Source organism: Taurulus bubalis (assembly GCF_910589615.1).
Source record: "Taurulus bubalis genome assembly, chromosome: 7".
NCBI lineage: Eukaryota > Metazoa > Chordata > Actinopteri > Perciformes > Cottidae > Taurulus > Taurulus bubalis.
Window position 1 is genome coordinate 4617568 of NC_136595.1, and position 15335 is coordinate 4632902.

The following is a 15335-nucleotide window of genomic DNA, read 5'->3' on the forward strand; positions in this document are numbered from 1 at the left end:
TGCACATTCGCCGCCAAAAATTGCTCCCGACTAACTATTGATATTTTGAAACCTCACAAAGTTCACTGCATAGTCTTTAAACACCAACATGCCCGCTTTCAGATAAAATTAAATGTTCTTTCTGCGTAGAAAATGGTGCCTTCAAGAAGGGTCGTGTTTACTGGGTTTAAAAGAAAGAGTGAACTGGAATGACCCCTGATGTGGTATTCACTACTTGAATGTTGGAGCCAATGGAGGTTACCTTTCCGTTTTGATTATTTTGTTTTCATAAAGGATTTCTGAAATGCAGCATCATTAAGCATTTTGGAAAACAAAACCGGGCAATGCCTGTTTTATGGTCAGTCCCCTAGCCACAGCGTTTTCACAGCTTAAAGTGGGAAAATAATAGCTGAAAACGTAAAAAGGCCTGCTTCTATATTAAACGTTGACATCGCGGGGCTAATGTGTACCACTCTCCATTAACATGTAGTATACGTTCAGAGGTACTTGCTTTACTCAAGCGAACGGTTCACTCTAGGTGAACAATTATCGTGAGAGACCCGATTATCATGAACGTAGTGCAAAGCCTGTTATTTGTGCTTCTTTGTATCATCTTGTTTTATTAAACGGCACTAGAAGGGAGAAAGGAAATAGTTTGAGAGGGCAGAGCAGTTCACAGGTGTAATTGACTCATACTTAGATTTGAGTGGGTGTACTTTTTTTAAAAGTGTGACTCATTTTGTTTTTAATTGTGCCGTGAAGACAATATCACTGTCTGACAAATTGCATGGAATAGTTATCGAATAGTTGTATTTTCAGGTTCATTACTTGCTACTTCAGTACCTTTCACCTGAATTGCATGCATTAGTGCGCGCGCACACACACGCGCACTAATCTAAGTGGTGGCATTTTTCTGAAAGCTCCACTTAACATTAACTTGGCAGAATTGCCACACAGAAATAGAAATCACGGTTTTGTCCATTAAACACGGTGGCACTTGAATAGCAACTAAACAAATGTGTTGAGGTGCACACTGGGAGAATTTAAGGCTGCCTTTTCCTGATGTCGTGTTAACACTTTAGGGTTCGGTAAAAATAGACAGCAGCTGTGAAGAATTCTAAAGAAGTATTCATTTCTTTTGCTAGTAGCCAGAGGGAAATTCTGTAGATAAGACTGAAGGGAGAACGCACAAAAATATGTGGAAGAGCTGTGATTGTAAGGGTTCGATGGGGCTGAGAGAGAAATCTACATGTTTACGCGGAAGTAAAAAGGTACAGAATGTGTATTATATCAATAACTTATCTGAACCAATTTCCTCCGTTTGTCTGTCAATACACAGCTGAGAATAAGCGTTTGGTTTGTTTGGCGTAGAACAAAGTGGAATTTGATTCAAGGTGCATCTACACACGGAGAAAAAAAGATCACAGGGCTGCAGATAACGTGTTTTCATCTTGTCGAAGCCCTGGGCTCTCACTTTGTAGTTACACATGGTAACCCTGCGCCAAGCAAAGAATCCTGTCTGGTAATCTACACTCAGTCGGCTTGCTGTTTTTTAAAGAGCTGCTCATAGTTCATAGAGCGGAGGGCAGCTGGGGTCAATCAGCTGAGGAGGAGGAACCGTGCAGGATGTGTACACGAGTGTTCACACCTGACCGTCTTTCCAGGCTTGAATATAAGTACCTCTTGTGCAAATAAAAGAACGGCCCATTTTACTGTAATATTCAAACACTGAGGACCATCTGAGGGGATTAAGAATCAATCCCAACTTAAAGTTGGAGACTGATTGATTTTTAATTCTATCTTTAGTTTAAACTTTTTTAATTGCTCTCATTTAAAAAAAAAAAAATTAGGTTATATTTTGAATTTTATTCACTTTCTAATTTCTTGCTTTACTGTGCCGCCTTTGGTAATGTTGTTTTAGAAAAGTGCTCTATAAATAACTTGGCTTGGTTGAACTGCACAATAATTAAGAAACATATTGAAGTTTCCCTCCTGACACCAAGAAAATTGGCCTTTGCAAGATAGAACAAGTGTTTATGATGCATTGTAATGGCACGTGTTGGTGCAAATAGATTGCAAAAAAAAACCCAGTAATTTACCATATAAGTACAGAATAAATGAGTTAGTCTTTCCGTATGTGAGAAAATATTAAATCAGATATGTATCTTCATATATAAATACGCGTTCTTGCCTTTTTCTCGACCATCACCGCTTACCAACACCATGTGATGTCACACAAACAAAAAAGTTAGTTTGGACACATCCTGATGGCACCATATGCAAATGCTCCGGTGCAGGTCAAAGGCAAAGTGGCCGGGACTGGAAGGCAGAGAAATGTCAAATATTTAAACATGTTTGACAGTTGAAACCATCATTGACCTTCCAGCGGGCTTTAACTGGCTGCAGGGATTGAGCGGTTCAAAAATAATCCTCCCCTGTCAAACGTCACTCAAGCTCAGCAATAACACAAGTCATCATCCAGCTTAGCTTTCCTCCAATTTTCGGGGTAGACGGAGAGACTAGTGGAAATTGGTATGTTAACCGGCAGCCATGAAATCGGTTAATTTTTCAGACGACAATAGAGATCAAACCCTGCTGGATTCGGGTAATTAGGCGTCCTTGGAGCCTGTTGATGTTCTTACACCTTCACTTTACGTGTGGAGTGAGGACGCGTTGGGGGATTGGGTGCTGGGTGGAAGGCAGAGCTAATCAGGACGAGCCTAGATCACAGAGTCTCATCCAAGGACTTCATCTTGGACTTCTAATGACGCTGACCTTCTATGAATACCCTCAATTATGTGGGATGATCTCTTGAATAAAGTCCTCAATCAAAGTCACAGACCGCCTACTGAGAAAGCCTTGGGTATTACATAAAATCAACATTAACCGCAGACGGACAAATATGTAAACAGCTCCTTTAATTGACTACGTTTTGGTTGATTCACACAACCGATTAAAAGAGGCACACGCCACTTCTTTTGAGCGGCTTTAGCAGCATTTGTGAGAGGTTACGAAGATGCCGCGACATCGGGTCAGGCACCGTGATGATCACAGAGCCAAAGTTGACAGATCTCCGCTTTCAGTCTAATCTTGCTTTTATAGGGTCTGGTTTATTTTGGCGCTTAAAGAGCTGCTATACTGGAGACAAATAAACAAAAAGACAGATTTAAGCTAAGGTTTGGGTATAAAAGTTGTCGGGTCAGAGTCATTTACAGCACATCATGGCGCTGGATGCATGTGGGGCATTAAGTTCCAAAGATATGTTTCAAAGCATTCAAATGAAGCATGGGAGGGAGGCACAGAGCCCATTATCCCGCTACAGTATATCCTTGGGAAAGAAAGATAAATATATACATATACATAGCTCACACGCTATATCTGTAAAATTAGTGATTTGCTTTTATCTGAAATCAAAGCGATGCTCACAAATCTATTAAACGCCACCTTTTGTTTCTTTAATAATGCATCATACTGGGACCAAAGCGAGCTTTTCAAGCAAAATGTAGACTTTTGTTCTGAACAAATATAATTAGACTTATTTTTAAGATAGTCTCTGCGATGTTGAAGCTAATTTGTATTTAGTAAAGTACAGTCCTTGATGAGCTTTTCCCAGAGGCCGGGAGGCCCAGTTTGTATTTTGAACCAGCATAAAATCCTTGAATTAAAGAAAACTCAAGGGCCTTGCACTTTCCAGAGATTGTCGGCGGCTGAATGTATTGAGATTAGAATAGCTGTCTCTGTGGCATACACTACTGTTCTAAGGGATGACAGTATTTAGTAATTCTTCTCAGTCATGTACAGCTCTATAAAAAGCTCCGACATCCTGCAATGCTTTTGAAGGCTCGAGGCCAGGCCTAAGACGGTCACATACCGCTCATGCCAAGATTAAATGTATCGTCTTAACCGTATCATGAATACGGTCTTTTTGTTTAGTATTTAATTCCAAGTGCGTTTAATGGTACGTTTGACAATGGACTCTAAAAATAATAAGAACAAACATTTTAAAATGATAGAACGATACACATTTAATCGTGTCCTCGATACCAGACAGAGGAGGACAGTTGCAGGCCTCTGAGTCAGATCTCATCAGCTGGAGCTAACTTGCTATAACTAAACTGATGTTAGCACCAAGAGTCAATTTGAAAATTCCTGTTTGTAAATCAAAAAGGGGCCTTGAACCCGTACTTGAGGGTCAAATACATAATATTGTGCTGGAAGACTGTAGCTGCATGTCCCAATATAAAATCCTGCTCCACCAGCTGATGACCCATGTAGATGAATAAGAAACGGTTTAATCCATTCCTTCTACTGTTGCTCCTCTGATGTGTTTTTGGTCCTAGCGACAGGTTGCTACGCTGTTAACAAAAGGTCAATTGTTTTGCCTTTTAAGATCCCTTCATCTTGACCATAACCACGCAGACGTATCGGGCTGAAACTCCAGAACTAAAATCCTCGATGCACATTGTATCATCAAGGCTTCGTTTGAGCAGCTTATAATATAAACTTACAACTATTAATGACAAGATGATTTTTTACTCAAGCATTCAATTAAAAATACAATCCTTCTAATGATTTGAATTGTGTGTTTTTAATGTAAATAACCACTTTAGAAGACTAAAGTCCGGATCCTTGAATACGGGAAGGTAATATGGTACTTAAATGTATTGGCCTTAGTTTTGACAGATAATACAATCTTTCTCTTTTCTGTATTTACTATTGCTCATTAATAAGGCAAAAGTATTTTTTGCTAAATCATATTCCCCGATTAGTCAATGGAGTAATGGGAAGACTATTTAATTACTAAAATCATCAATAGCTGCAACCCTACACACATACAGTAGTTATAACATCACAGCAGCATAAAAACAAAGAATCCTGTTCTCCTTTTGATTTTTACGTTTTATATATATTTATACATATTCCGTCTCAATTAAATGGAAAAATAAATGCATTTTAAAGTATTAATCTTAGAATTGCAATGCACAGCAGGTAGATATACGCAGCACACATGAATACGAGCTGCTGTTCATGAGACAAATGAAATCAGATGGTGTAAACCCCAACGGAGAAGATCTTTCAAAAATTCATAAAGGTTAAAACAACTGTTTATTCTGCGCATTTCAAGTTGGCAAGCAGCTCCCCATTGAATTCTCATCTGATGCTGCACATGTGTACATTCAAACACACTCTAACGTGCACGAGTAAAAGCCACACACACACACACACACACACACACACACACACACACACACACACACACACACACACACACACACACACACACACACACACACACACAAATAGTATACAACATGACTGACAAGATGCCACAAAGAAAAAGGACTGATGGGGAATGACTTTGCCAAACATACTGTGACCCTCGGCTCAAGGGATGAGTGTCAACGCTCCGCCAACAGGTGGATTGATGAAGTGACTTCAGTCATGCAGATATGGTAATGGGGCAAACCAAAGCTTTTTATTTACCTTAAGATCCTACATCGTCAAACCCTCAACTATTCTCGTAGAATGTGGGTAGCGGCTAAAAAGGAAGGAGTTTTGGAGACGAGCTGTGGCCGAAGTTAGCTTTCCTCCCATGGCGGCTGGGTGCTGGGATCAGGCTTTTGGAGATAGAGGAGCTCAAATATCCCACAGAGGTTTGAAGACAGGCGGCTACGCTTTCATTTTGACAAGAGCAGGTTGAGGTGGGTCGAGCAAACCAATCAGGACGCCTCACAGATCCCTCCCAGTGGAGGTATTCCAGGGATATCTAATTGGGAAGAAGCCCGGGGGCAAACCTAGAACACGCTGGAGGGATTAGATATCCCAGCCGGCCTGCGAACGCCTCGGGATTCTCCAGTCGGAGCTGGGAGACATGGCTGTGGAAACGGATGCCCTGACTTGTCTGCTTAGCCCAATGCCACCATTCCAGAGTATTAAAGGTGGAAGAAATATATATGAAAGCGGTAGATGGATGAAAGGCTGGGCCGACTGTTGCCTCATCCATCACTGTAGTAATATTTTCATATGATCACAATTATGTTTGTTTTTTCTAGCTACGTTAAAAAAAAAAAGATGGCAACTGGGTACTAAATTGTATGTGTGATGAAAACCATTCTTACCTTTGGTGGAACAGCTGGTCCAGCATGGTAGGGAACCAGGCCTGGTGGTACATCTGTGATGTAGGTCTTTCTGGGGCCTGCAGGTTGGTATGCCTGGACAGGGGCCTGCTCAGGTCTCCTAGGACTTAAGCCGACTACTTGGGGCACTCCTGGATGGTACTGTTCTTGGTATCCGGCCGGAGTCATCTGGGAAAAGCCAGGCTGTGGTGGTCCATAGGCAAAGTCGGGACCTTTGGGCTGGGCGGGCATGTACTGCACCTGTGCAGGGCTGCGAATGGGCTGCTGGCCAAAGTGGTGGCCAATCGGGGCTTGATGCTGGGGGCCGGGCTGGGCCGACCTCACCTGGACGTTGAAGGTGGGCTGGCTCGGGGTGGAGGCTGTGGCGTAGGAGGCCGGTACAGGCTGAGGACCGGCGTGGCTTTGAGTCTTGGCCACAGGACTGGCAGGAGAGGGGGGGATGGACGAGACCCCCCCAGGTGCCTGAGGTTTGGGCGTAGACTTCTTCGTGGCGGTCAGAGGCGGCTGGGTTGGGATGACCATGCGCTTGTAACCGGTCACTGGAGCGCTAGGGGTGGAGGCTGCCGAGGATCCGGCGTTCTGAAAAACAGCAAACAACCAAAACACTCAATTTGGATATCTACGGAAACCTAACCGAAGAACAATACATTTACAGTCCAAAAATTTGACCACGGGAATGTCCTATTTTAGCATGCAAACATCATTTATTTAGCAAGAAATATAAATGTATGTATGTATGTATGTATATGTGTGTGTGTGTGTGTGTGTGTGTGTGTGTGTGTGTGTGTGTGTGTGTGTGTGTGTGTGTGTGTGTGTGTGTGTGTGTTGGATTCATGACAATCTGTCCAAACGTTGTTGAGACATTTCACTCAAAAGCACAACCTCAACCTCATGGCAGTGCTTGATGAAAAGACAAAGGATCGCCAAAGTGGATAGGGTTCATCTTCTGGGGAACATGGATATGTGCAAAAACCTTCATGGAAATCCATCAAAAGATAGTTGAGACATTCCAGTCTGGACCAAAGTTGTGAGCTGACCCTGTCGCCCCGCTGCTAGCATTGAAAGAAACAGGACAAACTGAAACGGTTGTATTCTACCGATGCTGTGGTTTACGCTCAAATGATTATCCCCTGCCTCCCCGGAGTCAATTACGAGGCTACCTCGACAGCAGAGGCTCCACACCATCCACCGCCGCCTGTAATCTATGGCTAATAAAGCAGGAGTGGAAGGGGATAAATTGTTTGGCAGGGGGGTGCCATGACAGCGGACTGGCAACGGCACACGACACTTATGCTGACTGCAGCTCCTTGGACCGGAAAGATGTTAAATCACGGAGATTTGCGGCGCTGGTGTTCCTGGGAAGAGGCGGCTGTGAAAGCAGCAAACGCCAGCAAGCCACTGCAGGGATTCAACCGTTGAACAGCGTGGCGTTTTGACCTAACGTCCGGTCGGTAACGGGCCAGACCATAATGAACACACAGTAACAACCACTCACACGCATGTCAGAGGCGTCTGCCCCGAGTGTCTGTCATGTCAGTAATAATTGTTTTTCACTACCACTACATATCGGTGTCAGACGTTCAGCCAGTCTATAAAGGGTCTATCATTAACCTTGGATGGCCTTATTAGGTTACTGCCTGAAGCCAAAAATCAGAGTCAATTACTAAATTTGCAGCACTAGGGGAACAAAAATGAACACTTGTAGTCTTTAGACCCTTTGCAGTTCAGTTTGATGAGATGTCTTCTAAATTGGGGCAGAGCAACAATTCCAATCGATTTCCCTTAAAAGTTGATCAAAGCCTGCTGCGCAGCGATGCCCCAAATCGCTGTGTTTCGCTGCGCCGCTACACGATGCTGTAATCCCTCGCTCAAATTGAATAAGGCACACTCTCGTTTGCAATTCCATCAGTGAAAGAGCAGCCTGTGAAATTCACGTCGGGATAACGCGTCGCGACACAAACAATTCCGAGTGTTTTCGGGTAAACGAGGCGCACGCATCAACTTCGTCTAAATCCTGTCTAATCTGAGTCAGAGGGGAGCCCCCGAGGAGCCATTAAAAAGATCCAGAAAATATTTTATGCTCTCACTCCGATTCCTGCCTCAGTGATTAGTGCTGATGTTTATTTAAAAAGTGGGTCTGTCTGAATATGTATGGGGAGAAAAAAAGAATCTCCACTATGCCCTTTAGGAAGTGAAATTACTTAATTTAAATGTTTCATGGGTTTTAAATACTCTAGATTATTAATTTATCTTTAAGGCCTTAGAACCTACAGAAGCATTTAGTTCGAGCAGAGCGCCGCAGATGCAAATTGGCCCCCTCCAAATAATTACACTGTCATGGTACGTTTTCCACAAATTACATTAAGAGAATGGATTCACGGCTTTCTGAGGGCGATGGAACTTATCAAACGCTCACGCTCTGAACAAAAGTGTCTGTTATGAACCGAGTTATCTTTGAGTTGATGGGCGCCTTTGACCCCGCCGTGTCCATCAGTGGGCTGAGATCACATGATTGATAGGTAGGACATGGACCATATGCAAGGACAAGGATACATTATCTTATTATGAAGGAAATGTTCAGGACATATTATAGCAGCATGATGCTTCCACCATGACAGAAAATATTTAGCTCAGTTTCTTAGTATTACGTGATCTTTTGTTTTCATCATAGATATGTTTCATGTCATTAAGACACAATTTCTTGTTATTACAAAAAAAAAATGCAACTTCTCCTTCTCGAACATTATATTTTTTGACTCACAAAACCTTCTCCTTGTTACAAAGTCGTCGTTACATTAATGTATCTCATTAATTGTGGTAAGGAACCTCCGTATGTTTTTCCATAATATGAAGCACCGTGCGGAAAACATACATTCCGAAGTTGAGTTATCGCAGCCTAATAATCCTAAATGGTCTTTTCGTGTGATCCGACACAGTTTTGACATACACGAGTCCGACCATAGATACAGCCTCATACTGTGCTGCTGTATGATCCACACACACACACACACACACACCACAGTTTTTAAAAAGTTTTCCCCAACGCCTTCAGGAAAGTTAACCCTCACCCCACACTGTAATTCAGACTGACTTTGCAAACAACTTAAGTGTGAAATTTCACAGAGGCTCTCAAGAAAGCCTTTTGACACATTAAAAAAGATTAGGAGAGACTATACAAGCCTCAGGGGGCCGAGTAAAACTGTTAACTTTGCATTTCAAACCACACGGGTGGGAGGGGGGGTTATTTTTTTATTTTGTTAAAGCAAGCTTGGGGAAAACCCCTAAAGAGGGAGAAGTTCTGCATCTTTTCAGAGTCATCTAAGACCTCGGATGTTTTCTTCCCCCCTCAACTTCATCCCGCTCCTTCTTCACACACAAAGCGTCCGTCGGCCTCGACCGTCCACTTCGCGCTGAAGAATTCCCAGTCAACACCGAAGCGCTTCGCTAATCTCCCCCTCTACTTTCAGTCATCTCGTCTCGGCACAATCGGGTGCACAATAGTGGCATTTAACTCTCCGTCAGCCTCAATACAGACACGCAATTGAGGGTATCAATTTTCCTCTCCTAAAATAGTTCAAGATAAGGCACATTAAGTATGATTAAACAATGTCTCTGTGGAACATGGCGAGACCTCTAGCTGTTTGGAACTATCTCTCCGCTTGCAGATAAAAGTGTGTTCTTCACACACTGGGAACTTTTTCCCTCTGCCTATCTTATATCTGCATATCGGGTTTGCTCCTTCAAGTGATTGTTGCATGACAACCCTCGCCTTTCACAAGTGAATATTTCAACGCAGCCGTTCACCCACGCCATACACTCGCCCTGCATCCCATTTGTGTTGAAACACTGCCGCTGTGACTGGTGGTTTCACCGCTGATGACATCACGGCGTCACACGGAACTATGCTGCACGTTCGGCCTTTTACTGTCCATGTTATTCAAATGCATTCTTCATAGTAACGCAGCAACTACGCAACAATAATATCGAGAGCAACAGTGTCCCAATGCATTCCTTGTGGTGCATTTACAGGAGCAGCTACTGCACCTATTGTTTTTTTTATGCTTGGCTCAGGTGGAAAAGTTGGTGTATGGGAGCATCTGGCCTCACCTGGATGTGACCCGTTACATTTAAATCTGTAAAAACGTGAAATGTTCACAAAAGTACATCCTAGACTTTACACGCGAGAGTCGGACTGTAACAGAATGTGAAATCAAACACTATCTGAGGATGTGGGAACAGTTTGGATTCAGGATTACTGGCACCGCTGTGGAGGAGAACTCATGTGGGTTTTCAAGCTGAAATACTTTTTTAAAGACAGCGTTTCCAATTCTCCAAGTAGTTTCTCTTGATAATATCACAGCTATATTTGTTCTGTGGCTTCTGATGTTCACACAGTTGATCTTTTTTTTTTTTTTACATGCACCGACAAAAAAGGGAAACACTGATGCACAATAACGATTTTTCCGTAGATATGGATTTCATTTTTGCCAATGCTGATTTTGATATTTGGTAGTTTACAATATCAATCTATCGGACAATAATTTATATTAAACATACACACATGAACAACGAAATGGAGTCAATAGGGATTCCTTACTTTATTTGAAGGACGGGAAATTTGAACGCATCTCATCTTGTTGACTAACGGAGGCCCTCAGGGGAAGTTCTTACTCGACAACTAACCGGCACACCGACACCAATATGAGCGATAATGGAACAAATTATTACTCTGGCTCCATTTCAAGCAAAACCAAACCATCATCATGAGGATGATCGCTCATCATGACTGAAGGTCACGCACTCGTTCATGCACTGTACAGAAATGACAGACGCAGCTAGAGAACAGGGAGCGATATGAACCTGCAGAGTGAGTCAGGTAGCAGTCATACGGACATGCACACTCTGAGACAACCCGGACACGGCGGAGTCCGACATTAAGGCCGTGTTCCAAAAATTCAGTTATGTAATCCCCGAAGAAAAAACAGTTTCAGAAAAAGAAAATGTAATATTTCTAGAATGATGTAACATCATCATATAAAAGTAGGGCGTATTACTCACTGATGCAACAAAAAATCTTTTTCTGGGCTACTGTGTGAAGAAAAAGAAAAAGTCCCCGAGAGTCAGCGATCGTGGCACTTCTGCAGGCTATCTTTAAAAAAAAAAAAAAAAAAAGGGAAATGTGTGTTTTGTGGGGCTCACACAGCAGAAACTAATTGTTTCATTCACCTCCTGCAGTACTGCGGGCCAGTTTCTCGCCGCACACACCCCTGACTCATCCCTGTAATGAAGAGGGGGAGGGGGGGGGGGGGGGGGTTTTTGTTTTTTTGCCATGCATTGTGACCTGTCCTGCTTTGGGAGGAGAAATGCTGCTCGCCCGCAGCGTGTCGATATCATCAATCCCAGAGACGGGAAACCGAAACTGTTCTCTCAGAGGCTGTGTGTGTGTGTGTGTGTGTGTGTGTGTGTGTGTGTGTGTGTGTGTGTGTGTGTGTGTGTGTGTGTGTGTGTGTATACACTGTAAGCTCGTACACGTTATTGGGAAGACGGATAATGTGCTATGACAGCAGTTGATGGTAAGCCTTTTAGCATTGTTACCAGGGACTTGATGATGTAAAGAGGCGGTTTATATTGACTGTCAGAGCGTCCCTGGCTCAAACTCACTTTGTCATTGGCTCACCCTGTTAATAAAAGACAAAGGGGTGATACCGCGCAGTTTATTTGACTAACAAACATTGACGGAACGCGATGAGCGCCCCAAAGGCACGCTCCTCTCTCCACAGTTGGCTGCCCCTGTCAAAACTCAGAACCTGCTGCCAGATTGACCTTAAGGTCGCCGGTTGCCACCGGCGCTGCGCTAACATCTCTGCTCCGCGCAGCGACAAAGCAATCAGAAGAGAACAGCGGCATGCGATGCAAACGGGGGAAGGGAAAAAAGTTCAACACCGCCGACACAGGGCTGCAGTGTCGTCTGGATGCGGCTCGTTTGAGATAAGCGGCGGCGGCGGCGCGTAAAACACGTCAGTGCCGTCGGAGCCCTGAAGAGTTAAAATAGCCGCCTTTGGCTTTGACCTTTTAGAAGGGAATAAAAGAAGCTGGTTGACCTGTGACAGCAGCAGAAGCTGGAAGCAGTTGAAGCCGATTGAACGAGGCTTTTACTTTGCCCTTAACAACGTAGCGGTGGCTGACCACTCCTCTCCTTATGACTGACCTTTTTCTTCCCTACAAACTATATGGCAAGTCAGCGATAACTGAAATGTAATGCGCCACTACACGCTCCTGACAAATGAAATCCGCCGCGACAGAACATTCCGGACATTACAGCAGCATGCGTACACATGGACACAGAACGGCATTGACAGGATAAATTGCGGTGATCATTCAGAATCACACACAGAGCGCTAACTATAGAGAGTTGAAGAGTGTTATAACCTTCATTCACAATCCCATTGTGATTTATAATACAGATAATATAGAATGCAATACAATGCAAAATGAATCAGCCTTGGAACATAACTGTGTTCAACAGTATGTTGTGGAGGCCCGCTCCATATTTTGTCTAAATATTAGGAATAGTTTGTATGTAGTATTCACCTCTCTAGACTCTCTATAGTCCCAGAAAAGGTTTTCGATTGGACCATAGAGAGCCTGCGGAGGGGAGTACTATTTTCAATTTGTATCCTTTTTTTTTTTTGGTGAGCTGAACCTTCAAAGTAATGTATTTATTCTGATTTCGATGGCCTTAAATGAAAACCATTTCCCAAAAGCCCAACGTCACCAGCCCGACGGAAGAGGGTGTTATGCTAAGCTAAGCTAATCGGCTGGTCATGGTTACTATTTAACCAACAGATATGAGATTGATGCCAATGTCTTCATTGAAATTATGGAATGAAATCCAGTGTATTTCCCAAAACTATTCCTTTAAATCGGTTTATCGACTGTTCTCATCAACTGTGCCAGGCCTTTGATCCATTCACTCGATTCCCTCCAGACTTTGGAGATAGAATTAAACAGTTTTCTTTTTACTTCTTACATTTGAACACTACTTGGGCCCGTGACTTTACCTAATACAAACTGTCTACAGTCAATGTTTATTATGCTTCTGAACCCTTCATATGGAGATAAGTGTGCTCCTTTAGGCGTGAATCCCTCGAGATGCCTTGGGAGTTCGAGCCCCATGAGGGGAGCAGGCAGAAAGGTCACCAACCCGATCGCACTCTCGGGGAGCAGAGACACCACCGGGGTGGTCCGTTGTCTGCAGTCTCCGCGACCGTTCGCCAGACGCCATTATCAGTGGGAGGCTCGGGGAGCGAGCGGCGAGGGCCTATCATTCTGCCGTGTTGTGACAGCGAGTGCCATCTGCAATGCTCTGCCTGTTGAGAGATGGGAGTGTCACGGCGCTGCTTGACTGGCGCAGCGTGAAGCGAGGGCCTCCTCGGGGCACTGGCGTGGAAGGATCCATCTCAGCAGCATTTCGAGCGCTCGGCTTCAGCTAAACTGTCAGCGGACCTCAATAATGCCTGTTTGTTTCGTGTGGACATGACAACCCATTATACGGACTTCAAGCTATTTGACGTCGAGTGGAAAACACAAACAGACCAACGCGTGCAGTGGTGCAGCTTGTCTGCTGACGCTCTGGATCGCTTCAATCTCTTTACCGCGTGAAAAGACAACCGAACCGAAGGGGAACGCACAAGAAGATGGAGAACTTGTTCTCACCAGAGCAAACAAACTATAGGTTTGGAACTCTTACTTCTTGAATTTAGGTATTTTAATATATATGTAAGCCTCCAGAGTCTAACACTACACAGAAACTCTGAAGTCCCAATGTCCCAGGGTCATGACCTCTGTCCTCACAAGGCACCAGAGAGCTCAACAGCCTTGTACGCGTCATTCGCTTTCTAGACAGCATTAACAAATACACACACGAGTCGTCAACATGGACACAAACAAAGAGGCGGTTCAGTGCGCTTCGCTGCCCTGACTGTTAATTGAGGTGGAACCGTGACTGTAAGTGAGTCACACATCTCTGGTCCCAGAAGTTCTGGCACTGCCAGAAGGCAGCCTTGTGACAGTCGAGTGGCTCTCCCTCTTCACTTACCTCCCCACACACACACACACACATCTTGATGCAGGGGAGTTTATCACGGTGGAAAAGTGTATGGAGCTGAGGCTTTCAATATTTTATTTACGATGCCGCACATTATCGTAGCGCAGCGCGTGGATGGATCAGACAGGGGGAGCTTTTTAATTTCAACTTGGATCTCATCACACCGCATTGAATCAGATGAGGACGAGGTTTTAATGGAGTTAGTGCATTAGAGTTTAATTGGGACAAAAATGTTGCTGCCTAATGCGGAGCTAAATTGTTAGTTGGTTACTTCATGGGTCATACGGTGGATAAACCTCCAAAGTGCATCAGCACCTGTGTGTGTGCGCTTTTCTCCAAACCAAACACCGTTGGAATAGTTTGGTCTCTAAATCAGGAAGTGCGTGATGCACGAACACTGAGACTCATTTTACTAATTCTACTTATGCGTAAAAGAGGAAGACCGTCATCGTTTACTCTGTTGTTTTTTACATTTGCATATTAGCAGATATGATTGGTAATTTTGCCAAAACTACCAATGGCTCGTCTGTGGAGGTGGTTGTACGAATAGATACTGGACAAAACGCATCACATGTAAAAGCGCTTGTGTCGATTCATAATGCCCTGCTCTAATTACTCTTCCTCTGTTATCGTCCAGTTGTAGACTTTGGTTCTGGAGTCCACAGTTAGTGGTTGTTGGTATTACCAACCTAAAGGCGCGTGCTGAATGTACAAAATAAAAACACCCTGGGACGGCGATGGGTTTCGATTACTAGAAAGGCGGCGGGGCTCGGTTTGAATTAGAGGTCGGCGCGGTCACGGCTTCAGCAGCCTCCACCGGAGCGGCCGCTGCTGTGATGAGCGCACTGTTTTGACACTCATCCGGGCCTCCTTGTAAACTCCCCCACAACAGATGTGATGTGCTCAGACAGGCCTACGCTGCATATTAGTGGGGCTGGTTGGGCGCAGATTGCAGCGCAGCACACTTGAAGGGGTTTTTGCATGAGCACGCTCTCTTTGTGTTCTCTTCCTCCCTCCCTTGTGCCAGAGTTGAGAGTTGAGGACAGAAAGAGATATTCAAATCCAACAGCGGGATCTTAAAAACAATGTGTGACATCGGACGGAAAATATGT

At 44.0% G+C, this 15335-nt stretch overlaps 1 protein-coding gene across 1 annotated transcript in view; it reads right to left on the minus strand.

Moving 5' to 3' along the window:
- lpp (LIM domain containing preferred translocation partner in lipoma) overlaps positions 1–15335 on the minus strand; it is a gene marked incomplete at its 5' end in the record, with an annotated part of 85138 nt that overhangs the window by 47282 nt on the left and 22521 nt on the right. Inside the window, one exon of the mRNA XM_079220709.1 lies at positions 6099–6695. Coding sequence (XP_079076835.1) covers positions 6099–6695 — 597 coding nt within the window. The remainder of the gene's footprint in view (positions 1–6098; positions 6696–15335) is intronic.